This window comes from Electrona antarctica, assembly GCF_951216825.1.
Source record: "Electrona antarctica genome assembly, chromosome: 13".
NCBI classification, from domain to species: domain Eukaryota; kingdom Metazoa; phylum Chordata; class Actinopteri; order Myctophiformes; family Myctophidae; genus Electrona; species Electrona antarctica.
In genome coordinates, this window is record NC_136794.1 from 51,994,109 (window position 1) to 52,022,044 (window position 27,936).

General features: G+C 46.8%; 1 protein-coding gene across 1 annotated transcript in view; it reads left to right on the plus strand.

Moving 5' to 3' along the window:
* Window positions 1-25,490, plus strand: part of LOC306935864 (uncharacterized protein) — a 37,513-nt gene extending 12,023 nt beyond the window's left edge. The window contains exons 3-5 of the mRNA XM_079519157.1: window positions 20,299-20,706; window positions 21,149-21,895; window positions 22,982-25,490. Of these exons, the coding sequence (XP_079375283.1) occupies window positions 20,299-20,706; window positions 21,149-21,895; window positions 22,982-24,993 (3,167 nt within the window). The 3' untranslated portion in view covers window positions 24,994-25,490. The remainder of the gene's footprint in view (window positions 1-20,298; window positions 20,707-21,148; window positions 21,896-22,981) is intronic.
* Window positions 25,491-27,936: the final 2,446 nt, after the last annotated feature.

Sequence of the window (27,936 nt, forward strand, 5' to 3'; positions counted from 1 at the left end):
GTCTGTTATAGAGTGGAGTGGTCTGTTATAGAGCAGAGCGGTCTGTTATAGAGCGGTCTGTTATAGAGCGGAGCGGTCTGTTATAGAGTGGAGTGGTCTGTTATAGAGCAGAGCGGTCTGTTATAGAGCGGTCTGTTATAGAGCGGAGTGGTCTGTTATAGAGCGGAGCGGTCTGTTATAGAGCGGAGCGGTCTGTTATAGAGCGGAGTGGTCTGTTATAGAGCGGAGCGGTCTGTTAGAGCAGAGCGGTCTGTTATAGAGCGGTCTGTTATAGAGCGGTCTGTTATAGAGCAGAGCGGTCTGTTATAGAGCAGAGCGGTCTGTTATAGAGCGGTCTGTTATAGAGCAGAGCGGTCTGTTATAGAGCGGTCTGTTATAGAGCGGTCTGTTATAGAGCGGTCGGTTATAGAGCAGAGCGGTCTGTTATAGAGCGGTCTGTTATAGAGCGGTCTGTTATAGAGCGGTCTGTTATAGAGCAGAGCGGTCTGTTATAGAGCAGAGCGGTCTGTTATAGAGCAGAGCGGTCTGTTATAGAGCGGTCTGTTATAGAGCGGTCTGTTATAGAGCGGTCTGTTATAGAGCGGTCTGTTTTAGAGCGGTCTGTTATAGAGCGGTCTGTTATAGAGCAGAGCGGTCTGTTATAGAGCAGAGCGGTCTGTTATATAGTGGTCTGTTATAGAGCGGTCTGTTATAGAGCAGAGCGGGCTGTTATAGAGTGGTCTGTTATAGAGCGGTCTGTTATAGAGCGGAGCGGTCTGTTATAGAGCGTAGTGGTCTGTTATAGAGCAGAGCGGTCTGTTATAGAGCGTAGTGGTCTGTTATAGAGCGGAGTGGTCTGTTATAGAGCGGAGCGGTCTGTTATAGAGCAGAGCGGTCTGTTATAGAGCGGAGCGGTCTGTTATAGAGCCGAGCGGTCTGTTATAGAGCGGAGCGGTCTGTTCTAGAGCAGAGTGGTCTGTTATAGAGCGGAGCCGTCTGTTATAGAGCGGAGTGGTCTGTTATAGAGCGGTCTGTTATAGAGCGGTCTGTTATAGAGCGGCGCGGTCTGTTATATAGCGGTCTGTTATATAGCGTTCTGTTATAGAGTGGTCTGTTATAGAGCGGTCTGTTATAGAGCGGTCTGTTATAGAGCATTCTGTTATAGAGCGGTCTGTTATAGAGCGGTCTGTTATAGAGCGGTCTGTTATAGAGTGGTCTGTTATAGAGCGTTCTGTTATAGAGCGGTCTGTTATAGAGCGGAGTGGTCTGTTATAGAGCGGTCTGTCATAGAGCGGAGTGGTCTGTTATAGAGCGGTCTGTTATAGAGCGGTCTGTTATAGAGCGGTCTGTTATAGATCGGTCTGTTATAGATCGGTCTGTTATAGAGCGGAGTGGTCTGTTATAGAGCGGTCTGTTATAGAGTGGAGTGGTCTGTTATAGAGCAGAGCGGTCTGTTATAGAGCGGTCTGTTATAGAGCGGAGCGGTCTGTTATAGAGCGGAGCGGTCTGTTATAGAGCAGAGCGGTCTGTTATAGAGCGGAGTGGTCTGTTATAGAGCGGTCTGTTATAGAGCGGAGCGGTCTGTTATAGAGCGGAGCGGTCTGTTATAGAGCAGAGCGGTCTGTTATAGATTGGAGTGGTCTGTTATAGAGCAGAGCGGTCTGTTATAGAGCGGTCTGTTATAGAGCGGAGCGGTCTGTTATAGAGTGGAGTGGTCTGTTATAGAGCAGAGCGGTCTGTTATAGAGCGGTCTGTTATAGAGCGGAGTGGTCTGTTATAGAGCGGAGCGGTCTGTTATAGAGCGGAGCGGTCTGTTATAGAGCGGAGTGGTCTGTTATAGAGCGGAGCGGTCTGTTAGAGCAGAGCGGTCTGTTATAGAGCGGTCTGTTATAGAGCGATCTGTTATAGAGCAGAGCGGTCTGTTATAGAGCAGAGCGGTCTGTTATAGAGCGGTCTGTTATAGAGCAGAGCGGTCTGTTATAGAGCGGTCTGTTATAGAGCGGTCGGTTATAGAGCAGAGCGGTCTGTTATAGAGCGGTCTGTTATAGAGCGGTCTGTTATAGAGCGGTCTGTTATAGAGCGGTCTGTTATAGAGCAGAGCGGTCTGTTATAGAGCAGAGCGGTCTGTTATAGAGCAGAGCGGTCTGTTATAGAGCGGTCTGTTATAGAGCGGTCTGTTATAGAGCGGTCTGTTATAGAGCGGTCTGTTTTAGAGCGGTCTGTTATAGAGCGGTCTGTTATAGAGCAGAGCGGTCTGTTATAGAGCAGAGCGGTCTGTTATATAGTGGTCTGTTATAGAGCGGTCTGTTATAGAGCAGAGCGGGCTGTTATAGAGTGGTCTGTTATAGAGCGGTCTGTTATAGAGCGGAGCGGTCTGTTATAGAGCGTAGTGGTCTGTTATAGAGCAGAGCGGTCTGTTATAGAGCGTAGTGGTCTGTTATAGAGCGGAGCGGTCTGTTATAGAGCGGAGCGGTCTGTTATAGAGCAGAGCGGTCTGTTATAGAGCGGAGCGGTCTGTTATAGAGCCGAGCGGTCTGTTATAGAGCGGAGCGGTCTGTTCTAGAGCAGAGTGGTCTGTTATAGAGCGGAGCCGTCTGTTATAGAGCGGAGTGGTCTGTTATAGAGCAGAGTGGTCTGTTATAGAGCAGAGTGGTCTGTTATAGAGCGGATCGGTCTGTTATAGAGCGGAGCGGTCTGTTATAGAGCGGAGCGGTCTGTTATAGAGCGGAGCGGTCTGTTATAGAGCCGAGCGGTCTGTTATAGAGCGGAGCGGTCTGTTCTAGAGCAGAGTGGTCTGTTATAGAGCGGAGCGGTCTGTTATAGAGCGGAGCGGTCTGTTATAGAGTGGTCTGTTATAGAGCGGAGTGGTCTGTTATAGAGCGGAGTGGTCTGTTATAGAGTGGTCTGTTATAGAGCGGTCTGTTATAGAGCGGAGTGGTCTGTTATAGAGCGGTCTGTTATAGAGCTGAGCGGTCTGTTATAGAGCGGAGCGGTCTGTTATAGAGCGGAGTGGTCTGTTATAGAGTGGTCTGTTATAGAGCGGTCTGTTATAGAGCGGAGCGGTCTGTTATAGAGTGGTCTGTTATAGAGCGGAGTGGTCTGTTATAGAGCGGAGCGGTCTGTTATAGAGCGGTCTGTTATAGAGCGGAGCGGTCTGTTATAGAGCGGAGCGGTCTGTTATAGAGCGGAGCGGTCTGTTATAGAGCGGTCTGTTATAGAGCGGAGCGGTCTGTTATAGAGCGGAGCGGTCTGTTATAGAGTGGTCTGTTATAGAGCGGAGCGGTCTTTTATAGAGCGGAGCGGTCTGTTATAGAGCGGTCTGTTATAGAGCGGTCTGTTATAGAGCAGAGCGGTCTGTTATAGAGCGGTCTGTTATAGAGCGGATCGGTCTGTTATAGAGCAGAGCGGTCATTATACAGTAATAAGTAATCAGACCACTGAATTCAGCTATTGACCAATCAGAATCAAGCATTCAACCAAGCAGTGTAATATTATAGGATAATGTTGATGACAATGATATAATATATAGGATAATTATAATTATAGGACCATAATGGAAACATTGTTATCCTTTTGGCCCAAACGTTTCAGCCATCATTAATCATTAATTTAATCTCAGGTGATAGAGCGGTCTGTTATAGAGCGTTCTGTTATAGAGCGGTCTGTTATAGAGCGGTCTGTTATAGAGCGGCGCGGTCTGTTATATAGCGGTCTGTTATATAGCGTTCTGTTATAGAGTGGTCTGTTATAGAGCGGTCTGTTATAGAGCGGTCTGTTATAGAGCATTCTGTTATAGAGCGGTCTGTTATAGAGCGGTCTGTTATAGAGCGGTCTGTTATAGAGTGGTCTGTTATAGAGCGTTCTGTTATAGAGCGGTCTGTTATAGAGCGGAGTGGTCTGTTATAGAGCGGTCTGTCATAGAGCGGAGTGGTCTGTTATAGAGCGGTCTGTTATAGAGCGGTCTGTTATAGAGCGGTCTGTTATAGATCGGTCTGTTATAGAGCGGAGTGGTCTGTTATAGAGCGGTCTGTTATAGAGTGGAGTGGTCTGTTATAGAGCAGAGCGGTCTGTTATAGAGCGGTCTGTTATAGAGCGGAGCGGTCTGTTATAGAGCGGAGCGGTCTGTTATAGAGCAGAGCGGTCTGTTATAGAGCGGAGTGGTCTGTTATAGAGCGGTCTGTTATAGAGCGGAGCGGTCTGTTATAGAGCGGAGCGGTCTGTTATAGAGCAGAGCGGTCTGTTATAGAGTGGAGTGGTCTGTTATAGAGCAGAGCGGTCTGTTATAGAGCGGTCTGTTATAGAGCGGAGCGGTCTGTTATAGAGTGGAGTGGTCTGTTATAGAGCAGAGCGGTCTGTTATAGAGCGGTCTGTTATAGAGCGGAGTGGTCTGTTATAGAGCGGAGCGGTCTGTTATAGAGCGGAGCGGTCTGTTAGAGCAGAGCGGTCTGTTATAGAGCGGTCTGTTATAGAGCGGTCTGTTATAGAGCAGAGCGGTCTGTTATAGAGCAGAGCGGTCTGTTATAGAGCGGTCTGTTATAGAGCAGAGCGGTCTGTTATAGAGCGGTCTGTTATAGAGCGGTCGGTTATAGAGCAGAGCGGTCTGTTATAGAGCGGTCTGTTATAGAGCGGTCTGTTATAGAGCGGTCTGTTATAGAGCAGAGCGGTCTGTTATAGAGCAGAGCGGTCTGTTATAGAGCAGAGCGGTCTGTTATAGAGCGGTCTGTTATAGAGCGGTCTGTTATAGAGCGGTCTGTTATAGAGCGGTCTGTTTTAGAGCGGTCTGTTATAGAGCGGTCTGTTATAGAGCAGAGCGGTCTGTTATAGAGCAGAGCGGTCTGTTATATAGTGGTCTGTTATAGAGCGGTCTGTTATAGAGCAGAGCGGGCTGTTATAGAGTGGTCTGTTATAGAGTGGTCTGTTATAGAGCGGTCTGTTATAGAGCGGAGCGGTCTGTTCTAGAGCAGAGTGGTCTGTTATAGAGCGGAGCCGTCTGTTATAGAGCGGAGTGGTCTGTTATAGAGCAGAGTGGTCTGTTATAGAGCAGAGTGGTCTGTTATAGAGCGGATCGGTCTGTTATAGAGCGGAGCGGTCTGTTATAGAGCGGAGCGGTCTGTTATAGAGCGGAGCGGTCTGTTATAGAGCCGAGCGGTCTGTTATAGAGCGGAGCGGTCTGTTCTAGAGCAGAGTGGTCTGTTATAGAGCGGAGCGGTCTGTTATAGAGCGGAGCGGTCTGTTATAGAGTGGTCTGTTATAGAGCGGAGTGGTCTGTTATAGAGCGGAGTGGTCTGTTATAGAGTGGTCTGTTATAGAGCGGTCTGTTATAGAGCGGAGTGGTCTGTTATAGAGCGGTCTGTTATAGAGCTGAGCGGTCTGTTATAGAGCGGAGCGGTCTGTTATAGAGCGGAGTGGTCTGTTATAGAGTGGTCTGTTATAGAGCGGTCTGTTATAGAGCGGAGCGGTCTGTTATAGAGTGGTCTGTTATAGAGCGGAGTGGTCTGTTATAGAGCGGAGCGGTCTGTTATAGAGCGGTCTGTTATAGAGCGGAGCGGTCTGTTATAGAGCGGAGCGGTCTGTTATAGAGCGGAGCGGTCTGTTATAGAGCGGTCTGTTATAGAGCGGAGCGGTCTGTTATAGAGCGGAGCGGTCTGTTATAGAGTGGTCTGTTATAGAGCGGAGCGGTCTTTTATAGAGCGGAGCGGTCTGTTATAGAGCGGTCTGTTATAGAGCGGTCTGTTATAGAGCAGAGCGGTCTGTTATAGAGCGGTCTGTTATAGAGCGGATCGGTCTGTTATAGAGCAGAGCGGTCATTATACAGTAATAAGTAATCAGACCACTGAATTCAGCTATTGACCAATCAGAATCAAGCATTCAACCAAGCAGTGTAATATTATAGGATAATGTTGATGACAATGATATAATATATAGGATAATTATAATTATAGGACCATAATGGAAACATTGTTATCCTTTTGGCCCAAACGTTTCAGCCATCATTAATCATTAATTTAATCTCAGGTGATAGAGCGGTCTGTTATAGAGCGTTCTGTTATAGAGCGGTCTGTTATAGAGCGGTCTGTTATAGAGCGGCGCGGTCTGTTATATAGCGGTCTGTTATATAGCGTTCTGTTATAGAGTGGTCTGTTATAGAGCGGTCTGTTATAGAGCGGTCTGTTATAGAGCATTCTGTTATAGAGCGGTCTGTTATAGAGCGGTCTGTTATAGAGCGGTCTGTTATAGAGTGGTCTGTTATAGAGCGTTCTGTTATAGAGCGGTCTGTTATAGAGCGGAGTGGTCTGTTATAGAGCGGTCTGTCATAGAGCGGAGTGGTCTGTTATAGAGCGGTCTGTTATAGAGCGGTCTGTTATAGAGCGGTCTGTTATAGATCGGTCTGTTATAGAGCGGAGTGGTCTGTTATAGAGCGGTCTGTTATAGAGTGGAGTGGTCTGTTATAGAGCAGAGCGGTCTGTTATAGAGCGGTCTGTTATAGAGCGGAGCGGTCTGTTATAGAGCGGAGCGGTCTGTTATAGAGCAGAGCGGTCTGTTATAGAGCGGAGTGGTCTGTTATAGAGCGGTCTGTTATAGAGCGGAGCGGTCTGTTATAGAGCGGAGCGGTCTGTTATAGAGCAGAGCGGTCTGTTATAGAGTGGAGTGGTCTGTTATAGAGCAGAGCGGTCTGTTATAGAGCGGTCTGTTATAGAGCGGAGCGGTCTGTTATAGAGTGGAGTGGTCTGTTATAGAGCAGAGCGGTCTGTTATAGAGCGGTCTGTTATAGAGCGGAGTGGTCTGTTATAGAGCGGAGCGGTCTGTTATAGAGCGGAGCGGTCTGTTATAGAGCGGAGCGGTCTGTTAGAGCAGAGCGGTCTGTTATAGAGCGGTCTGTTATAGAGCGGTCTGTTATAGAGCAGAGCGGTGTGTTATAGAGCAGAGCGGTCTGTTATAGAGCGGTCTGTTATAGAGCAGAGCGGTCTGTTATAGAGCGGTCTGTTATAGAGCGGTCGGTTATAGAGCAGAGCGGTCTGTTATAGAGCGGTCTGTTATAGAGCGGTCTGTTATAGAGCGGTCTGTTATAGAGCAGAGCGGTCTGTTATAGAGCAGAGCGGTCTGTTATAGAGCAGAGCGGTCTGTTATAGAGCGGTCTGTTATAGAGCGGTCTGTTATAGAGCGGTCTGTTATAGAGCGGTCTGTTTTAGAGCGGTCTGTTATAGAGCGGTCTGTTATAGAGCAGAGCGGTCTGTTATAGAGCAGAGCGGTCTGTTATATAGTGGTCTGTTATAGAGCGGTCTGTTATAGAGCAGAGCGGGCTGTTATAGAGTGGTCTGTTATAGAGCGGTCTGTTATAGAGCAGCGCGGTCTGTTATAGAGCGGTCTGTTATAGAGCAGAGCGGTCTGTTATAGAGCGGAGCGGTCTGTTATAGAGCGGAGTGGTCTGTTATAGAGCGGAGTGGTCTGTTCTAGAGTGGTCTGTTCTAGAGCGGTCTGTTATAGAGTGGTCTGTTATAGAGTGGTCTGTTATAGAGCGGTCTGTTATAGAGCGGAGCGGTCATTTTACAGTAATAAGTAATCAGACCACTGAATTCAGCTATTGACCAATCAGAATCAAGCATTCAACCAAGCAGTGTAATATTATAGGATAATGTTGATGACAATGATATAATATATAGGATAATTATAATTATAGGACCATAATGGAAACATTGTTATCCTTTTGGCCCAAACGTTTCAGCCATCATTAATTGAATCTCAGGTGATAGAGCGGTCTGTTATAGAGCGTTCTGTTATAGAGCGGTCTGTTATAGAGCGGTCTGTTATAGAGCGGAGCGGTCTGTTATATAGCGGTCTGTTATAGAGCGTTCTGTTATAGAGCGGTCTGTTATAGAGCGGTCTGTTATAGAGTGGAGTGGTCTGTTATAGAGCAGAGCGGTCTGTTATAGAGCGGTCTGTTATAGAGCGGAGCGGTCTGTTATAGAGCGGAGCGGTCTGTTATAGAGCAGAGCGGTCTGTTATAGAGCGGAGTGGTCTGTTATAGAGCGGTCTGTTATAGAGCGGAGCGGTCTGTTATAGAGCGGAGCGGTCTGTTATAGAGCAGAGCGGTCTGTTATAGAGTGGAGTGGTCTGTTATAGAGCAGAGCGGTCTGTTATAGAGCGGTCTGTTATAGAGCGGAGCGGTCTGTTATAGAGTGGAGTGGTCTGTTATAGAGCAGAGCGGTCTGTTATAGAGCGGTCTGTTATAGAGCGGAGTGGTCTGTTATAGAGCGGAGCGGTCTGTTATAGAGCGGAGCGGTCTGTTATAGAGCGGAGTGGTCTGTTATAGAGCGGAGCGGTCTGTTAGAGCAGAGCGGTCTGTTATAGAGCGGTCTGTTATAGAGCGGTCTGTTATAGAGCAGAGCGGTCTGTTATAGAGCAGAGCGGTCTGTTATAGAGCGGTCTGTTATAGAGCAGAGCGGTCTGTTATAGAGCGGTCTGTTATAGAGCGGTCGGTTATAGAGCAGAGCGGTCTGTTATAGAGCGGTCTGTTATAGAGCGGTCTGTTATAGAGCGGTCTGTTATAGAGCAGAGCGGTCTGTTATAGAGCAGAGCGGTCTGTTATAGAGCAGAGCGGTCTGTTATAGAGCGGTCTGTTATAGAGCGGTCTGTTATAGAGCGGTCTGTTATAGAGTGGAGTGGTCTGTTATAGAGCAGAGCGGTCTGTTATAGAGCGGTCTGTTATAGAGCGGAGTGGTCTGTTATAGAGCGGAGCGGTCTGTTATAGAGCGGAGCGGTCTGTTATAGAGCGGAGTGGTCTGTTATAGAGCGGAGCGGTCTGTTAGAGCAGAGCGGTCTGTTATAGAGCGGTCTGTTATAGAGCGGTCTGTTATAGAGCGATCTGTTATAGAGCAGAGCGGTCTGTTATAGAGCAGAGCGGTCTGTTATAGAGCGGTCTGTTATAGAGCAGAGCGGTCTGTTATAGAGCGGTCTGTTATAGAGCGGTCGGTTATAGAGCAGAGCGGTCTGTTATAGAGCGGTCTGTTATAGAGCGGTCTGTTATAGAGCGGTCTGTTATAGAGCAGAGCGGTCTGTTATAGAGCAGAGCGGTCTGTTATAGAGCAGAGCGGTCTGTTATAGAGCGGTCTGTTATAGAGCGGTCTGTTATAGAGCGGTCTGTTATAGAGCGGTCTGTTTTAGAGCGGTCTGTTATAGAGCGGTCTGTTATAGAGCAGAGCGGTCTGTTATAGAGCAGAGCGGTCTGTTATATAGTGGTCTGTTATAGAGCGGTCTGTTATAGAGCAGAGCGGGCTGTTATAGAGTGGTCTGTTATAGAGCGGTCTGTTATAGAGCGGAGCGGTCTGTTATAGAGCGTAGTGGTCTGTTATAGAGCAGAGCGGTCTGTTATAGAGCGTAGTGGTCTGTTATAGAGCGGAGTGGTCTGTTATAGAGCGGAGCGGTCTGTTATAGAGCGGAGCGGTCTGTTATAGAGCCGAGCGGTCTGTTATAGAGCGGAGCGGTCTGTTCTAGAGCAGAGTGGTCTGTTATAGAGCGGAGCCGTCTGTTATAGAGCGGAGTGGTCTGTTATAGAGCAGAGTGGTCTGTTATAGAGCAGAGTGGTCTGTTATAGAGCGGATCGGTCTGTTATAGAGCGGAGCGGTCTGTTATAGAGCGGAGCGGTCTGTTATAGAGCGGAGCGGTCTGTTATAGAGCCGAGCGGTCTGTTATAGAGCGGAGCGGTCTGTTCTAGAGCAGAGTGGTCTGTTATAGAGCGGAGCGGTCTGTTATAGAGCGGAGCGGTCTGTTATAGAGTGGTCTGTTATAGAGCGGAGTGGTCTGTTATAGAGCGGAGTGGTCTGTTATAGAGTGGTCTGTTATAGAGCGGTCTGTTATAGAGCGGAGTGGTCTGTTATAGAGCGGTCTGTTATAGAGCTGAGCGGTCTGTTATAGAGCGGAGCGGTCTGTTATAGAGCGGAGTGGTCTGTTATAGAGTGGTCTGTTATAGAGCGGTCTGTTATAGAGCGGAGCGGTCTGTTATAGAGTGGTCTGTTATAGAGCGGAGTGGTCTGTTATAGAGCGGAGCGGTCTGTTATAGAGCGGTCTGTTATAGAGCGGAGCGGTCTGTTATAGAGCGGAGCGGTCTGTTATAGAGCGGAGCGGTCTGTTATAGAGCGGTCTGTTATAGAGCGGAGCGGTCTGTTATAGAGCGGAGCGGTCTGTTATAGAGTGGTCTGTTATAGAGCGGAGCGGTCTTTTATAGAGCGGAGCGGTCTGTTATAGAGCGGTCTGTTATAGAGCGGTCTGTTATAGAGCAGAGCGGTCTGTTATAGAGCGGTCTGTTATAGAGCGGATCGGTCTGTTATAGAGCAGAGCGGTCATTATACAGTAATAAGTAATCAGACCACTGAATTCAGCTATTGACCAATCAGAATCAAGCATTCAACCAAGCAGTGTAATATTATAGGATAATGTTGATGACAATGATATAATATATAGGATAATTATAATTATAGGACCATAATGGAAACATTGTTATCCTTTTGGCCCAAACGTTTCAGCCATCATTAATCATTAATTTAATCTCAGGTGATAGAGCGGTCTGTTATAGAGCGTTCTGTTATAGAGCGGTCTGTTATAGAGCGGTCTGTTATAGAGCGGCGCGGTCTGTTATATAGCGGTCTGTTATATAGCGTTCTGTTATAGAGTGGTCTGTTATAGAGCGGTCTGTTATAGAGCGGTCTGTTATAGAGCATTCTGTTATAGAGCGGTCTGTTATAGAGCGGTCTGTTATAGAGCGGTCTGTTATAGAGTGGTCTGTTATAGAGCGTTCTGTTATAGAGCGGTCTGTTATAGAGCGGAGTGGTCTGTTATAGAGCGGTCTGTCATAGAGCGGAGTGGTCTGTTATAGAGCGGTCTGTTATAGAGCGGTCTGTTATAGAGCGGTCTGTTATAGATCGGTCTGTTATAGAGCGGAGTGGTCTGTTATAGAGCGGTCTGTTATAGAGTGGAGTGGTCTGTTATAGAGCAGAGCGGTCTGTTATAGAGCGGTCTGTTATAGAGCGGAGCGGTCTGTTATAGAGCGGAGCGGTCTGTTATAGAGCAGAGCGGTCTGTTATAGAGCGGAGTGGTCTGTTATAGAGCGGTCTGTTATAGAGCGGAGCGGTCTGTTATAGAGCGGAGCGGTCTGTTATAGAGCAGAGCGGTCTGTTATAGAGTGGAGTGGTCTGTTATAGAGCAGAGCGGTCTGTTATAGAGCGGTCTGTTATAGAGCGGAGCGGTCTGTTATAGAGTGGAGTGGTCTGTTATAGAGCAGAGCGGTCTGTTATAGAGCGGTCTGTTATAGAGCGGAGTGGTCTGTTATAGAGCGGAGCGGTCTGTTATAGAGCGGAGCGGTCTGTTAGAGCAGAGCGGTCTGTTATAGAGCGGTCTGTTATAGAGCGGTCTGTTATAGAGCAGAGCGGTCTGTTATAGAGCAGAGCGGTCTGTTATAGAGCGGTCTGTTATAGAGCAGAGCGGTCTGTTATAGAGCGGTCTGTTATAGAGCGGTCGGTTATAGAGCAGAGCGGTCTGTTATAGAGCGGTCTGTTATAGAGCGGTCTGTTATAGAGCGGTCTGTTATAGAGCAGAGCGGTCTGTTATAGAGCAGAGCGGTCTGTTATAGAGCAGAGCGGTCTGTTATAGAGCGGTCTGTTATAGAGCGGTCTGTTATAGAGCGGTCTGTTATAGAGCGGTCTGTTTTAGAGCGGTCTGTTATAGAGCGGTCTGTTATAGAGCAGAGCGGTCTGTTATAGAGCAGAGCGGTCTGTTATATAGTGGTCTGTTATAGAGCGGTCTGTTATAGAGCAGAGCGGGCTGTTATAGAGTGGTCTGTTATAGAGTGGTCTGTTATAGAGCGGTCTGTTATAGAGCGGAGCGGTCTGTTCTAGAGCAGAGTGGTCTGTTATAGAGCGGAGCCGTCTGTTATAGAGCGGAGTGGTCTGTTATAGAGCAGAGTGGTCTGTTATAGAGCAGAGTGGTCTGTTATAGAGCGGATCGGTCTGTTATAGAGCGGAGCGGTCTGTTATAGAGCGGAGCGGTCTGTTATAGAGCGGAGCGGTCTGTTATAGAGCCGAGCGGTCTGTTATAGAGCGGAGCGGTCTGTTCTAGAGCAGAGTGGTCTGTTATAGAGCGGAGCGGTCTGTTATAGAGCGGAGCGGTCTGTTATAGAGTGGTCTGTTATAGAGCGGAGTGGTCTGTTATAGAGCGGAGTGGTCTGTTATAGAGTGGTCTGTTATAGAGCGGTCTGTTATAGAGCGGAGTGGTCTGTTATAGAGCGGTCTGTTATAGAGCTGAGCGGTCTGTTATAGAGCGGAGCGGTCTGTTATAGAGCGGAGTGGTCTGTTATAGAGTGGTCTGTTATAGAGCGGTCTGTTATAGAGCGGAGCGGTCTGTTATAGAGTGGTCTGTTATAGAGCGGAGTGGTCTGTTATAGAGCGGAGCGGTCTGTTATAGAGCGGTCTGTTATAGAGCGGAGCGGTCTGTTATAGAGCGGAGCGGTCTGTTATAGAGCGGAGCGGTCTGTTATAGAGCGGTCTGTTATAGAGCGGAGCGGTCTGTTATAGAGCGGAGCGGTCTGTTATAGAGTGGTCTGTTATAGAGCGGAGCGGTCTTTTATAGAGCGGAGCGGTCTGTTATAGAGCGGTCTGTTATAGAGCGGTCTGTTATAGAGCAGAGCGGTCTGTTATAGAGCGGTCTGTTATAGAGCGGATCGGTCTGTTATAGAGCAGAGCGGTCATTATACAGTAATAAGTAATCAGACCACTGAATTCAGCTATTGACCAATCAGAATCAAGCATTCAACCAAGCAGTGTAATATTATAGGATAATGTTGATGACAATGATATAATATATAGGATAATTATAATTATAGGACCATAATGGAAACATTGTTATCCTTTTGGCCCAAACGTTTCAGCCATCATTAATCATTAATTTAATCTCAGGTGATAGAGCGGTCTGTTATAGAGCGTTCTGTTATAGAGCGGTCTGTTATAGAGCGGTCTGTTATAGAGCGGCGCGGTCTGTTATATAGCGGTCTGTTATATAGCGTTCTGTTATAGAGTGGTCTGTTATAGAGCGGTCTGTTATAGAGCGGTCTGTTATAGAGCATTCTGTTATAGAGCGGTCTGTTATAGAGCGGTCTGTTATAGAGCGGTCTGTTATAGAGTGGTCTGTTATAGAGCGTTCTGTTATAGAGCGGTCTGTTATAGAGCGGAGTGGTCTGTTATAGAGCGGTCTGTCATAGAGCGGAGTGGTCTGTTATAGAGCGGTCTGTTATAGAGCGGTCTGTTATAGAGCGGTCTGTTATAGATCGGTCTGTTATAGAGCGGAGTGGTCTGTTATAGAGCGGTCTGTTATAGAGTGGAGTGGTCTGTTATAGAGCAGAGCGGTCTGTTATAGAGCGGTCTGTTATAGAGCGGAGCGGTCTGTTATAGAGCGGAGCGGTCTGTTATAGAGCAGAGCGGTCTGTTATAGAGCGGAGTGGTCTGTTATAGAGCGGTCTGTTATAGAGCGGAGCGGTCTGTTATAGAGCGGAGCGGTCTGTTATAGAGCAGAGCGGTCTGTTATAGAGTGGAGTGGTCTGTTATAGAGCAGAGCGGTCTGTTATAGAGCGGTCTGTTATAGAGCGGAGCGGTCTGTTATAGAGTGGAGTGGTCTGTTATAGAGCAGAGCGGTCTGTTATAGAGCGGTCTGTTATAGAGCGGAGTGGTCTGTTATAGAGCGGAGCGGTCTGTTATAGAGCGGAGCGGTCTGTTATAGAGCGGAGCGGTCTGTTAGAGCAGAGCGGTCTGTTATAGAGCGGTCTGTTATAGAGCGGTCTGTTATAGAGCAGAGCGGTGTGTTATAGAGCAGAGCGGTCTGTTATAGAGCGGTCTGTTATAGAGCAGAGCGGTCTGTTATAGAGCGGTCTGTTATAGAGCGGTCGGTTATAGAGCAGAGCGGTCTGTTATAGAGCGGTCTGTTATAGAGCGGTCTGTTATAGAGCGGTCTGTTATAGAGCAGAGCGGTCTGTTATAGAGCAGAGCGGTCTGTTATAGAGCAGAGCGGTCTGTTATAGAGCGGTCTGTTATAGAGCGGTCTGTTATAGAGCGGTCTGTTATAGAGCGGTCTGTTTTAGAGCGGTCTGTTATAGAGCGGTCTGTTATAGAGCAGAGCGGTCTGTTATAGAGCAGAGCGGTCTGTTATATAGTGGTCTGTTATAGAGCGGTCTGTTATAGAGCAGAGCGGGCTGTTATAGAGTGGTCTGTTATAGAGCGGTCTGTTATAGAGCAGCGCGGTCTGTTATAGAGCGGTCTGTTATAGAGCAGAGCGGTCTGTTATAGAGCGGAGCGGTCTGTTATAGAGCGGAGTGGTCTGTTATAGAGCGGAGTGGTCTGTTCTAGAGTGGTCTGTTCTAGAGCGGTCTGTTATAGAGTGGTCTGTTATAGAGTGGTCTGTTATAGAGCGGTCTGTTATAGAGCGGAGCGGTCATTTTACAGTAATAAGTAATCAGACCACTGAATTCAGCTATTGACCAATCAGAATCAAGCATTCAACCAAGCAGTGTAATATTATAGGATAATGTTGATGACAATGATATAATATATAGGATAATTATAATTATAGGACCATAATGGAAACATTGTTATCCTTTTGGCCCAAACGTTTCAGCCATCATTAATTGAATCTCAGGTGATAGAGCGGTCTGTTATAGAGCGTTCTGTTATAGAGCGGTCTGTTATAGAGCGGTCTGTTATAGAGCGGAGCGGTCTGTTATATAGCGGTCTGTTATAGAGCGTTCTGTTATAGAGCGGTCTGTTATAGAGCGGTCTGTTATAGAGTGGAGTGGTCTGTTATAGAGCAGAGCGGTCTGTTATAGAGCGGTCTGTTATAGAGCGGAGCGGTCTGTTATAGAGCGGAGCGGTCTGTTATAGAGCAGAGCGGTCTGTTATAGAGCGGAGTGGTCTGTTATAGAGCGGTCTGTTATAGAGCGGAGCGGTCTGTTATAGAGCGGAGCGGTCTGTTATAGAGCAGAGCGGTCTGTTATAGAGTGGAGTGGTCTGTTATAGAGCAGAGCGGTCTGTTATAGAGCGGTCTGTTATAGAGCGGAGCGGTCTGTTATAGAGTGGAGTGGTCTGTTATAGAGCAGAGCGGTCTGTTATAGAGCGGTCTGTTATAGAGCGGAGTGGTCTGTTATAGAGCGGAGCGGTCTGTTATAGAGCGGAGCGGTCTGTTATAGAGCGGAGTGGTCTGTTATAGAGCGGAGCGGTCTGTTAGAGCAGAGCGGTCTGTTATAGAGCGGTCTGTTATAGAGCGGTCTGTTATAGAGCAGAGCGGTCTGTTATAGAGCAGAGCGGTCTGTTATAGAGCGGTCTGTTATAGAGCAGAGCGGTCTGTTATAGAGCGGTCTGTTATAGAGCGGTCGGTTATAGAGCAGAGCGGTCTGTTATAGAGCGGTCTGTTATAGAGCGGTCTGTTATAGAGCGGTCTGTTATAGAGCAGAGCGGTCTGTTATAGAGCAGAGCGGTCTGTTATAGAGCAGAGCGGTCTGTTATAGAGCGGTCTGTTATAGAGCGGTCTGTTATAGAGCGGTCTGTTATAGAGCGGTCTGTTTTAGAGCGGTCTGTTATAGAGCGGTCTGTTATAGAGCAGAGCGGTCTGTTATAGAGCAGAGCGGTCTGTTATATAGTGGTCTGTTATAGAGCGGTCTGTTATAGAGCAGAGCGGGCTGTTATAGAGTGGTCTGTTATAGAGCGGTCTGTTATAGAGCGGTCTGTTATAGAGCGTAGTGGTCTGTTATAGAGCAGAGCGGTCTGTTATAGAGCGTAGTGGTCTGTTATAGAGCGGAGTGGTCTGTTATAGAGCGGAGCGGTCTGTTATAGAGCGGAGCGGTCTGTTATAGAGCAGAGCGGTCTGTTATAGAGCGGAGCGGTCTGTTATAGAGCCGAGCGGTCTGTTATAGAGCGGAGCGGTCTGTTCTAGAGCAGAGTGGTCTGTTATAGAGCGGAGCCGTCTGTTATAGAGCGGAGTGGTCTGTTATAGAGCAGAGTGGTCTGTTATAGAGCAGAGTGGTCTGTTATAGAGCGGATCGGTCTGTTATAGAGCGGAGCGGTCTGTTATAGAGCGGAGCGGTCTGTTATAGAGCGGAGCGGTCTGTTATAGAGCCGAGCGGTCTGTTATAGAGCGGAGCGGTCTGTTCTAGAGCAGAGTGGTCTGTTATAGAGCGGAGCGGTCTGTTATAGAGCGGAGCGGTCTGTTATAGAGTGGTCTGTTATAGAGCGGAGTGGTCTGTTATAGAGCGGAGTGGTCTGTTATAGAGTGGTCTGTTATAGAGCGGTCTGTTATAGAGCGGAGTGGTCTGTTATAGAGCGGTCTGTTATAGAGCTGAGCGGTCTGTTATAGAGCGGAGCGGTCTGTTATAGAGCGGAGTGGTCTGTTATAGAGTGGTCTGTTATAGAGCGGTCTGTTATAGAGCGGAGCGGTCTGTTATAGAGTGGTCTGTTATAGAGCGGAGTGGTCTGTTATAGAGCGGAGCGGTCTGTTATAGAGCGGTCTGTTATAGAGCGGAGCGGTCTGTTATAGAGCGGAGCGGTCTGTTATAGAGCGGAGCGGTCTGTTATAGAGCGGTCTGTTATAGAGCGGAGCGGTCTGTTATAGAGCGGAGCGGTCTGTTATAGAGTGGTCTGTTATAGAGCGGAGCGGTCTTTTATAGAGCGGAGCGGTCTGTTATAGAGCGGTCTGTTATAGAGCGGTCTGTTATAGAGCGGTCTGTTATAGAGCAGAGCGGTCTGTTATAGAGCGGTCTGTTATAGAGCGGATCGGTCTGTTATAGAGCAGAGCGGTCATTATACAGTAATAAGTAATCAGACCACTGAATTCAGCTATTGACCAATCAGAATCAAGCATTCAACCAAGCAGTGTAATATTATAGGATAATGTTGATGACAATGATATAATATATAGGATAATTATAATTATAGGACCATAATGGAAACATTGTTATCCTTTTGGCCCAAACGTTTCAGCCATCATTAATCATTAATTTAATCTCAGGTGATAGAGCGGTCTGTTATAGAGCGTTCTGTTATAGAGCGGTCTGTTATAGAGCGGTCTGTTATAGAGCGGCGCGGTCTGTTATATAGCGGTCTGTTATATAGCGTTCTGTTATAGAGTGGTCTGTTATAGAGCGGTCTGTTATAGAGCGGTCTGTTATAGAGCATTCTGTTATAGAGCGGTCTGTTATAGAGCGGTCTGTTATAGAGCGGTCTGTTATAGAGTGGTCTGTTATAGAGCGTTCTGTTATAGAGCGGTCTGTTATAGAGCGGAGTGGTCTGTTATAGAGCGGTCTGTCATAGAGCGGAGTGGTCTGTTATAGAGCGGTCTGTTATAGAGCGGTCTGTTATAGAGCGGTCTGTTATAGATCGGTCTGTTATAGAGCGGAGTGGTCTGTTATAGAGCGGTCTGTTATAGAGTGGAGTGGTCTGTTATAGAGCAGAGCGGTCTGTTATAGAGCGGTCTGTTATAGAGCGGAGCGGTCTGTTATAGAGCGGAGCGGTCTGTTATAGAGCAGAGCGGTCTGTTATAGAGCGGAGTGGTCTGTTATAGAGCGGTCTGTTATAGAGCGGAGCGGTCTGTTATAGAGCGGAGCGGTCTGTTATAGAGCAGAGCGGTCTGTTATAGAGTGGAGTGGTCTGTTATAGAGCAGAGCGGTCTGTTATAGAGCGGTCTGTTATAGAGCGGAGCGGTCTGTTATAGAGTGGAGTGGTCTGTTATAGAGCAGAGCGGTCTGTTATAGAGCGGTCTGTTATAGAGCGGAGTGGTCTGTTATAGAGCGGAGCGGTCTGTTATAGAGCGGAGCGGTCTGTTATAGAGCGGAGCGGTCTGTTAGAGCAGAGTGGTCTGTTATAGAGCGGTCTGTTATAGAGCGGTCTGTTATAGAGCAGAGCGGTCTGTTATAGAGCAGAGCGGTCTGTTATAGAGCGGTCTGTTATAGAGCAGAGCGGTCTGTTATAGAGCGGTCTGTTATAGAGCGGTCGGTTATAGAGCAGAGCGGTCTGTTATAGAGCGGTCTGTTATAGAGCGGTCTGTTATAGAGCGGTCTGTTATAGAGCAGAGCGGTCTGTTATAGAGCAGAGCGGTCTGTTATAGAGCAGAGCAGTCTGTTATAGAGCGGTCTGTTATAGAGCGGTCTGTTATAGAGCGGTCTGTTATAGAGCGGTCTGTTATAGAGCGGTCTGTTTTAGAGCGGTCTGTTATAGAGCGGTCTGTTATAGAGCAGAGCGGTCTGTTATAGAGCAGAGCGGTCTGTTATATAGTGGTCTGTTATAGAGCGGTCTGTTATAGAGCAGAGCGGGCTGTTATAGAGTGGTCTGTTATAGAGCGGTCTGTTATAGAGCAGCGCGGTCTGTTATAGAGCGGTCTGTTATAGAGCAGAGCGGTCTGTTATAGAGCGGAGCGGTCTGTTATAGAGCGGAGTGGTCTGTTATAGAGCGGAGTGGTCTGTTCTAGAGTGGTCTGTTCTAGAGCGGTCTGTTATAGAGTGGTCTGTTATAGAGTGGTCTGTTATAGAGCGGTCTGTTATAGAGCGGAGCGGTCATTTTACAGTAATAAGTAATCAGACCACTGAATTCAGCTATTGACCAATCAGAATCAAGCATTCAACCAAGCAGTGTAATATTATAGGATAATGTTGATGACAATGATATAATATATAGGATAATTATAATTATAGGACCATAATGGAAACATTGTTATCCTTTTGGCCCAAACGTTTCAGCCATCATTAATTGAATCTCAGGTGATAGAGCGGTCTGTTATAGAGCGTTCTGTTATAGAGCGGTCTGTTATAGAGCGGTCTGTTATAGAGCGGAGCGGTCTGTTATATAGCGGTCTGTTATAGAGCGTTCTGTTATAGAGCGGTCTGTTATAGAGCGGTCTGTTATAGAGCGTTCTGTTATAGAGCATTCTGTTATAGAGCGTTCTGTTATAGATCGGTCTGTTATAGAGCGGAGTGGTCTGTTATAGAGCGGTCTGTTATAGAGTGGAGTGGTCTGTTATAGAGTGGTCTGTTATAGAGCGGTCTGTTATAGAGCGGTCTGTTATAGAGCAGAGCGGTCTGTTATAGAGCAGAGCGGTCTGTTATAGAGCGGTCTGTTATAGAGCGGAGCGGTCTGTTATAGAGCGGAGTGGTCTGTTATAGAGTGGAGCGGTCTGTTATAGAGCGGAGCGGTCTGTTATAGAGCGGAGTGGTCTGTTATAGAGCGTCGCGGTCTGTTATAGAGCGGTCTGTTATAGAGCAGAGCGGAGTGGTCTGTTATAGAGCAGAGCGGTCTGTTATAGAGCGGTCTGTTATAGAGCAGAGCGGAGTGGTCTGTTATAGAGCGGAGCGGTCTGTTATAGAGCGGAGCGGTCTGTTATAGAGTGGAGTGGTCTGTTATAGAGTGGTCTGTTATAGAGCGGTCTGTTATAGAGCGGTCTGTTATAGAGCAGAGCGGTCTGTTATAGAGCAGAGCAGTCTGTTATAGAGCGGTCTGTTATAGAGCGGAGCGGTCTGTTATAGAGCGGAGCGGTCTGTTATAGAGCGGAGTGGTCTGTTATAGAGCGGCGCGGTCTGTTATAGAGTGGTCTGTTATAGAGTGGTCTGTTATAGAGCGGAGCGGTCTGTTATAGAGTGGTCTGTTATAGAGTGGTCTGTTATAGAGTGGTCTGTTATAGAGCGGTCTGTTATAGAGCAGAGCGGTCTGTTATAGAGTGGTCTGTTATAGAGCAGAGCGGTCTGTTATAGAGCGGTCTGTTATAGAGTGGTCTGTTATAGAGCGGTCTGTTATAGAGCAGAGCGGTCTGTTATAGAGCGGTCTGTTATAGAGTGGTCTGTTATAGAGCAGAGCGGTCTGTTATAGAGCGGTCTGTTATATAGCGGAGCGGTCATTATACAGTAATAAGTAATCAGACCACTGAATTCAGCTATTGACCAATCAGAATCAAGCATTCAACCAAGCAGTGTAATATTATAGGATAATGTTGATGACAATGATATAATATATAGGATAATTATAATTATAGGACCATAATGGAAACATTGTTATCCTTTTGGCCCAAACGTTTCAGCCATCATTAATCATTAATTTAATCTCAGGTGATATGGTTATTAATCATTAATTTAATTTTAGGTGATATGGTTATTAATCATTATTTAATCTCAGGTGATATGGTTATTAATCATTAATTTAATCTTAGGTGATATGGTTATTAATCATTAATTTAATCTCAGGTGATATGGTTATTAATAATTAATTTAATATCAGGTGATATGTTTATTAATCATTAATTTAATCTCAGGTGATTCCGCTGACCCTCCCTGGCTCATGGACTATCCGTCCCCGTGGCCCGAGCAGCACGCCATGGTGCCCCCTGGAGGCCACCCCAGCCACCTCCCCGCCAGTGGCTACCCGTGGGGCAGCTACGACGTACCGGCGCTCGGTGCCTATTCCCTGCTCCAGCAGCGCCACGCACAGAAGCACTCTGGACCCGAGCTGCCCTGCGACTCCTCGCAGGGCCCAGGGGCCGTTCCGGCCCTGGGCCCGAGGGGCGGTCCGGCCCTGGGCCCGAGGGGCGGTCCGGGCCTGGTCCCCAACCCTGGACTGGAGGCCTTAGCGGGCGCGGCTCAGGCTACGCTACGCTACAGCTCCGCCTGGCCTCAGGGATTCCCCCCCACAGCGTACAACGGCACCTCCTACCTGCCCGCAGGTCAGCTCACGTTCACACCCAGCTGCATGTCGTTAGCCTCCTAGCATCATTACACTCACACCCAGCTGCATGTCGTTAGCCTCGTAGCATCATTACGCATGTCATAACAACCACACCAAGGGCTCTAATGAAGTACTGTCACCTCATAAACACATGACATAACAACCACACCAAGGGCTCTAATGAAGTACTGTCACCTCATAAACACATGACATAACAACCACACCAAGGGTTCTAATGAAGTACTCTCACCTCATAAACACATGACATAACCCCACCAAGGGGTCTAATGAAGTACTGTCACCCCATAAAGGCATGAAAAACTGGACAAAATATAAAAATCACGGCACTCCATCTTTATCTTTAGTGGTTCTACAAGCTAACAACGTGTTGCATTGTCTCTATATGTATTTATTGTTTTCTCATTGTATTTTTTTTCTAGACTTGCTGCACCTCTCTGTGGATGAAGAGGAGTTTCCCCCTGATCAGCATCTGGAGAGGAGCTCCAATCCTTTCCACTGTCAACTGTGTGACGAGAGCTTCATTCGGTCAGATCAACTGAAGACACACATGCTTGTCCACACTGGAGAAAAACCTTTCAGTTGCACACTGTGTGAGGAGAACTTCATTCGTTCAGATCAACTGAAGACACACATGCTTGTCCACGCTGGAGAAAAACCTTTCAGTTGTACACTGTGTGACAAGAGTTTCCTTCGCTCCAGTCAGTTGAAGACACACCAGCTTATCCACACTGGAGAAAAACCTTATAGTTGTGAACTGTGTGGCAAGAGTTTTATTACGTCATCTAGGCTGAAGGAACACCAGCGTGTCCACACGGGAGAGAAACCTTTCCACTGTCAACTGTGTGACCAGAGTTTCCTTCGGTCAGATCAACTGAAGACACACATGCTCGTCCACACTGGAGAAAAACCTTTCCACTGTGAATATTGTGACAAGAGTTTTCTTCGCTCAGGTCAGTTGAAGGAACACCAGCGTCTCCACACGGGAGAAAAACCCTATAGTTGTAAACTGTGTGACAAGAGTTTCAACACTTCATCTAGGCTGACTGCACACCAGCGTGTCCACACGGGAGAGAAACCTTATCATTGTAAATTCTGTGACAAGAGTTTCGCCGGTCCGACTCACCTGAAGAGACACCAGCGTGTCCACACTGGAGAAAAACCACCAGGTAAGCTCCGCCACACACAGCCGCATGTCGCTAGCCTCGTAGCATCATTAGCTCACACACAGCCGCATGTCGTTAGCCTTGTAGCATCATTAGCTCACAGACAGCTGCATGTCGTTAGTCTCTTAGCATCATTAGCTCACAGACAGCTGCATGTCGCTAGCCTCTTGGCATCATTAGCTCACAGACAGCTGCATGTCGTTAGTCTCTTAGCATCATTAGCTCACACACAGCTGCATGTCGCTAGCCTCTTAGCATCATTAGCTCACACACAGCTGCATGTCGCTAGCCTCTTAGCATCATTAGCTCACACACAGCTGCATGTCGCTAGCCTCTTAGCATCATTAGCTCACACACAGCTGCATGTCGTTAGCCTCTTAGCATCATTAGCTCACACAGCTGCATGTCGCTAGCCTCCTAGCATCATTAGCTCACACACAGCTGCATGTCGTTAGCCTCTTAGCATCATTAGCTCACACAGCTGCATGTTGCTAGCCTCCTAGCATCATTATCTCACACACAGCTGCATGTCGCTAGCCTCCTAGCATCATTAGCTCACACAGCTGCATGTCGCTAGCCTTGTAGCATCATTGCACTCACACACAGCTGCATGTCGTTCGCCTTGTAGCATCATTACACTCACACACAGCTGCATGTCGTTCGCCTTGTAGCATCATTGCACTCACACACAGCTGCATGTCATTAGCCTCGTAGCATCATTAGCTCACACACAGCTGCATGTCGCTAGCCTTGTAGCATCATTACACTCACACACAGCTGCATGTTGTTCGCCTTGTAGCATCATTACACTCACACACAGCTGCATGTCGTTAGCCTCGTAGCATCATTAGCTCACACAGCTGCATTTCGTTAGCCTCGTAGCATCATTAGCTCACACACAGCTGCATGTCGCTAGCCTCGTAGCATCATTAGCTCACACACAGCTGCATGTCGTTAGCCTCGTAGCATCATTACACTCACACACAGCTGCATGTCGTTAGCCTCGTAGCATCATTAGCTCACACACAGCTGCATGTCGTTGCATTGTCTCAATATGCATTTATTTTTCTCTCGTGTCGTTTTTTCTAGACTTCCTGCACCAGGTGGGTGAAGAGGAGTTTTCCCCTGAACAACCTCAGGAGACGAGCTCCAGTCTGGTCAAGGAGGAACCAGAGCCTCCTCCACAGATTAAAGAGGAACAGCATCTGGAGAGGACCTCCAGTCTGGTCCAGGACGAGACCCTAACCCAGGAGGAACCACGACCTCAGGAGAGGACCTCCAGTCTGGTCAAGGAGGAACCAGAGCCTCCTCCACAGATTAAAGATGAACAGGAGGAGCTACTAGTAACAACAGTGGAGGTTGAAGGGTCAACGTGGACTAGTGAAGATGAAGATGATGAACCCAGAGACACAGAGCCTCTAGCCAGCACCTCAGCTGAACACATGAAAACACAAGCTTATATAAACTGCTGGGTTGCATCACAACAATCCACTAGTGATGAGCGGCTGCTCTCTTCACACTGTTCTGAATCTGACATTGGGGAGACGAGTGGAGGTGTCCACTCTGGAGAAAAACCCTTCCGCTGTCAACTGTGTAACAAGGGTTTCAATCGGCCCGCTCACCTGAAGACACACATGCTTGTCCACACTGGAGAAAAACCTTTCAGTTGTACACTGTGTGACAAGAGTTTCATCCGGTTACATCACCTAAAGACACACATGCTTGTCCACACTGGAGAAAAACCATTCAGTTGTACACTGTGTGAGGAGAGCTTCATTCGGTCAGATCAACTGAAGACACACATGCTTGTCCACACTGGAGAAAAACCTTTCATTTGTACACTGTGTGACAAGAGTTTCCTTCGATCCAGTCAGTTGAAGACACACCAGCTTATCCACACTGGAGAAAAACCTTATAGTTGTGAACTGTGTGGCAAGAGTTTCATTACGTCATCTAGGCTGAAGGAACACCAGCGTGTCCACACGGGAGAGAAACCTTTCCACTGTCAACTGTGTGACCAGAGTTTCCTTCGGTCAGATCAACTGAAGACGCACATGCTTGTCCACACTGGAGAAAAACCTTTCCACTGTGAATATTGTGACAAGAGTTTCCTTCGCTCAGGTCAGTTGAAGGAACACAAGCGTCTCCACACGGGAGAAAAACCCTATAGTTGTAAACTGTGTGACAAGAGTTTCAACACTTCATCTAGGCTGACGGCGCACCAGCGTGTCCACACGGGAGAGAAACCTTATCATTGTAAATTCTGTGACAAGAGTTTCGCCGGGCCGACCCAACTGAAGACACACCATCGTATCCACACTGGAGAAAAACCTTATAGTTGTGAACATTGTGGCAAGAGCTTCACCACCTCGGGTAATCTGAGGACACACAAGCTCGTCCACACCGAGGAGAAACCCTTTCAATGCGAACACTGTGGCAAGAGTTTCAAAGGCTTAACCGACCTGAAGACGCACCAACTTACCCACACCGGAGAGAAACCTTTCCATTGTGACCTGTGTGGCAAGAGCTTCAGCCGGCCGGGTCAACTGAAGGAACACCAGCTTGTCCACACCGGAGAGAAACCTTTCCAATGCGAACATTGTGGCGAGAGTTTCATTAATTCAAGTGGACTCAGGACACACCAGCTTGTCCACAGTGAAGAAAAACCTTTTCAATGCGAGCATTGTGGCAAGAGTTTCATTAAGGCATCTAAGCTTCAGGCACACCGGCGTGTCCACACTGAAGAAAAGCCTTTCCCCTGCTCACAGTGTGACAAGAGCTTCAAAGGGACAACTGACCTGAATAGACACCAGCTGATCCACATCGGAGAAAAACCTTTCCACTGTCAACTGTGTGGCAAGAGCTTCAATCGGCCGGGTCAACTGAAGAGACACCGGCTTATCCACACTGGAGAAAAACCCTTCCGTTGTTCGCACTGTGACAAGAGCTTTGATCGGCAAGATAACCTGACGAGACACGAGTTGATCCATAATGGAGAAAAACCTTTCAAATGCGCAATTTGTGATAAGAGCTTCCTTCGGTCGTATGATCTGAAGGTTCACCAGCTCGTCCACACGGGAGAAAAGACATTTCCACTGTGAACATCTATGCTGTCACACCCTCACTAACCCTAACCCAACACTCACCTGAAGACACTGGGGCGTCTGTCACACACTGGAGAAAAACCTTTCCACTGTGAACAGCTAGGCTGTAGACACCCCAGGGTCTGTCACACACTGGAGAAAAACCTTTCCACTGTGAACATTGTGGCAAGAGTTTCAATTAGCCGAAGACACCGTCACACACAGGAGAAAAAAACTATGGCTAGTTCCTTTTTTATTCAGCATAGAAGATGGGGTATAGACAGGGGAAATGCAGTACATATATTATGCTTCTCTTTTCTATTTTTGTACATAGATTGAGAACAAACAGGAGACTGATCTCAGTAGAACTATGTCTAACCCTAACCTCAGTAAAACTATATCTAACAGGAGACTGATCTCAGTAGAACTATGTCTAACCCTAACCTCAGTAAAACTATATCTAACAGGAGACTGATCTCAGTAGAACTATGTCTAACCCTAACCTCAGTAAAACTATATCTAAACCCAACTTTAATCTCTCCAACATTATGTCTAAACATAACAATAAGCCCATTAGCCTAACTATGAACTCATCCCTGGCTAAGGACTCCTTTAACGTCTTTTCAATGATATCCCGCACCACCAACGACGCCTTTAACATGTTAATTAGCGCTCTATTTAATGATAAAACTATAAAGTTGTCTTATCAAATCTCTCCTCGAGCGGCAGCTCCAAGTTCCATTGCTTCCCCTTCAGGCACAATGCATTGGAAACAGAGCAAGGTGGTGGATGAGGCCTTTCTAGGCCTTTTGAAGAGTATTTCATTTCAAATGGCGCTGGATAAATACAGCGACTGTGTTTAGTGGCTCAATAGCTCTTCCCCGTTAGGGGGGAACCCAGTGTACTCTCTGCTGCCCCATCTGGCGGAGTCAGGTTACTTCCCCGTGACGCGCATCTAAAATATGAACGCTTCTACAGCCAAATAGAATGGTGGTGAACGGTGGCGGTTGCTGAACTATCGGCGCCCCCTGCTGGCGGGGGTTGAGTTAATTGAGCTTTCAGCATGCCAAAGGGAGAGGCTACCCCCCCCCCCCCCCCCCCCCTCCATCCCCTTATAACACCCTCCATTGTTCCCAACCTGTACATATCTTTTTAATTATTATTACTTTTCATGACAATTTGACAATTTGTTGTTTTGGTCATGATTATGAATTGAATTTCCAGGACCTGAATGGAAACGACCGCAAGGACTTTTTTCGGTGATCCGTTTGGATGTTAGAAATTAAGTTATTTTCATTATAGTAATCATGAAACAAGTGTTGATATGATGTGATATACTATCATATATATATATATATATATATATATATATATACTTTATATAGTACTTTATTGTCACCCCATGTTCACCATGTTCTGTAGGGTTACATTGTATTAGACAAGTATGTTTTTATGGGGATAATAAAAAAAATAACCATACATTTACTACACTATGTATGTATACCATTAGGTTTTGTCCGAAGTGTAATTCGTATATTTACTTGTGCTGCACTGTGGTCGTGCTCGTAGGAATGAGCGTATGCTATGCTCGGAGGTATATATACTGATGTTGATGGTGACGTAATTAAGATATTATCACCATCGACAGCCAGTTATAACCCGGCATTGATACGTATCTTAATTACATCACCATCGACAGCCAGTTATAACCCGGCATTGATACGTATCTTAATTACATCACCATCGACAGCCAGTTATAACCCGGCATTGATACGTATCTTAATTACATCACCATCGACAGCCAGTTATAACACGGCATTGATACGTATCTTAATTACGTCACCATCGACAGCCAGTTATAACCCAGCATTGATACATATCTTAACCCATTCTGGGCGGAAACCCCTTTTGGTGTTTTAACTAAGCATTATGTTATACTTTAGCTATTGAAAAATAGCAGATCTACAAGCTCATAGCACGCCACCGAGTGGCGCGCTACAAGCTTGTAGGTCTGCTATTTTTGAAAAATCGTGAAAATGCGGCACAAATCTTTGAATATATATTCTTTCAGATGACATTTTTTTTTATTTCGACGTCGGACCTAAATGGATTAATTACGTCACCTTCAACATCAGTATATATACACTGACACCACGCTAGACAGGAACGCTGGGGCGGTAATGCAACTATTTGGATGCCAACCGCCATAAAACCCCACGAAGAAGAAGAAGTAGACAGGAACGCTGTTTACACGCCGTGGTGTCGGTGTATACCTCAGAGCATACGCATATAAAAGCCAGCCGACCACAATATAGTACTTTCAACTTACATACATGTATACATACATACGTTACCTGTTACACAACCAATATTGAAACATATCGTAATTACATCACCATTGACAGACAGTTATAACCCGAGAATGTTATTAGATTACAGATTGTATTTTAATATGTAATCTTCCTACAGAATGTTAAATGGTTTGGCTGAGTAGTTATGCTTCATCAAGAGTTACCAACTTGTGAGATACACACAAATAAGCCATACATTCTACTTCTGTACTTGTGTCCTCCAAACATGAAACCTATTTACAGAGACGCTGAGATTGGAAAGTTCGTAGCGGTCGACAGTACTTGCGCGCTCTGCTTGCGCATAAATGGCCTACTAGTGCACTCGACAGAGTGCAGTTCTAGTTTGTGTATTTGTGTAAGTATTGTTGAGGGGCGCTAGCCCCTCCTATATTCAGCTATAGTGTAGATTTATAGGGCGCTAGCCCCTCCTATATTCAGCTATAGTGTAGATGTATAGGGCGCTATCTACACTAATATATTCAGCTATAGTGTAGATTTATAGGGCGCTATCTACACTAATATATTCAGCTATTAGTGTAGATTTATAGGGCGCTATCTACACTAATATATTCAGCTATTAGTGTAGATTTATAGGGCGCTATCTACACTA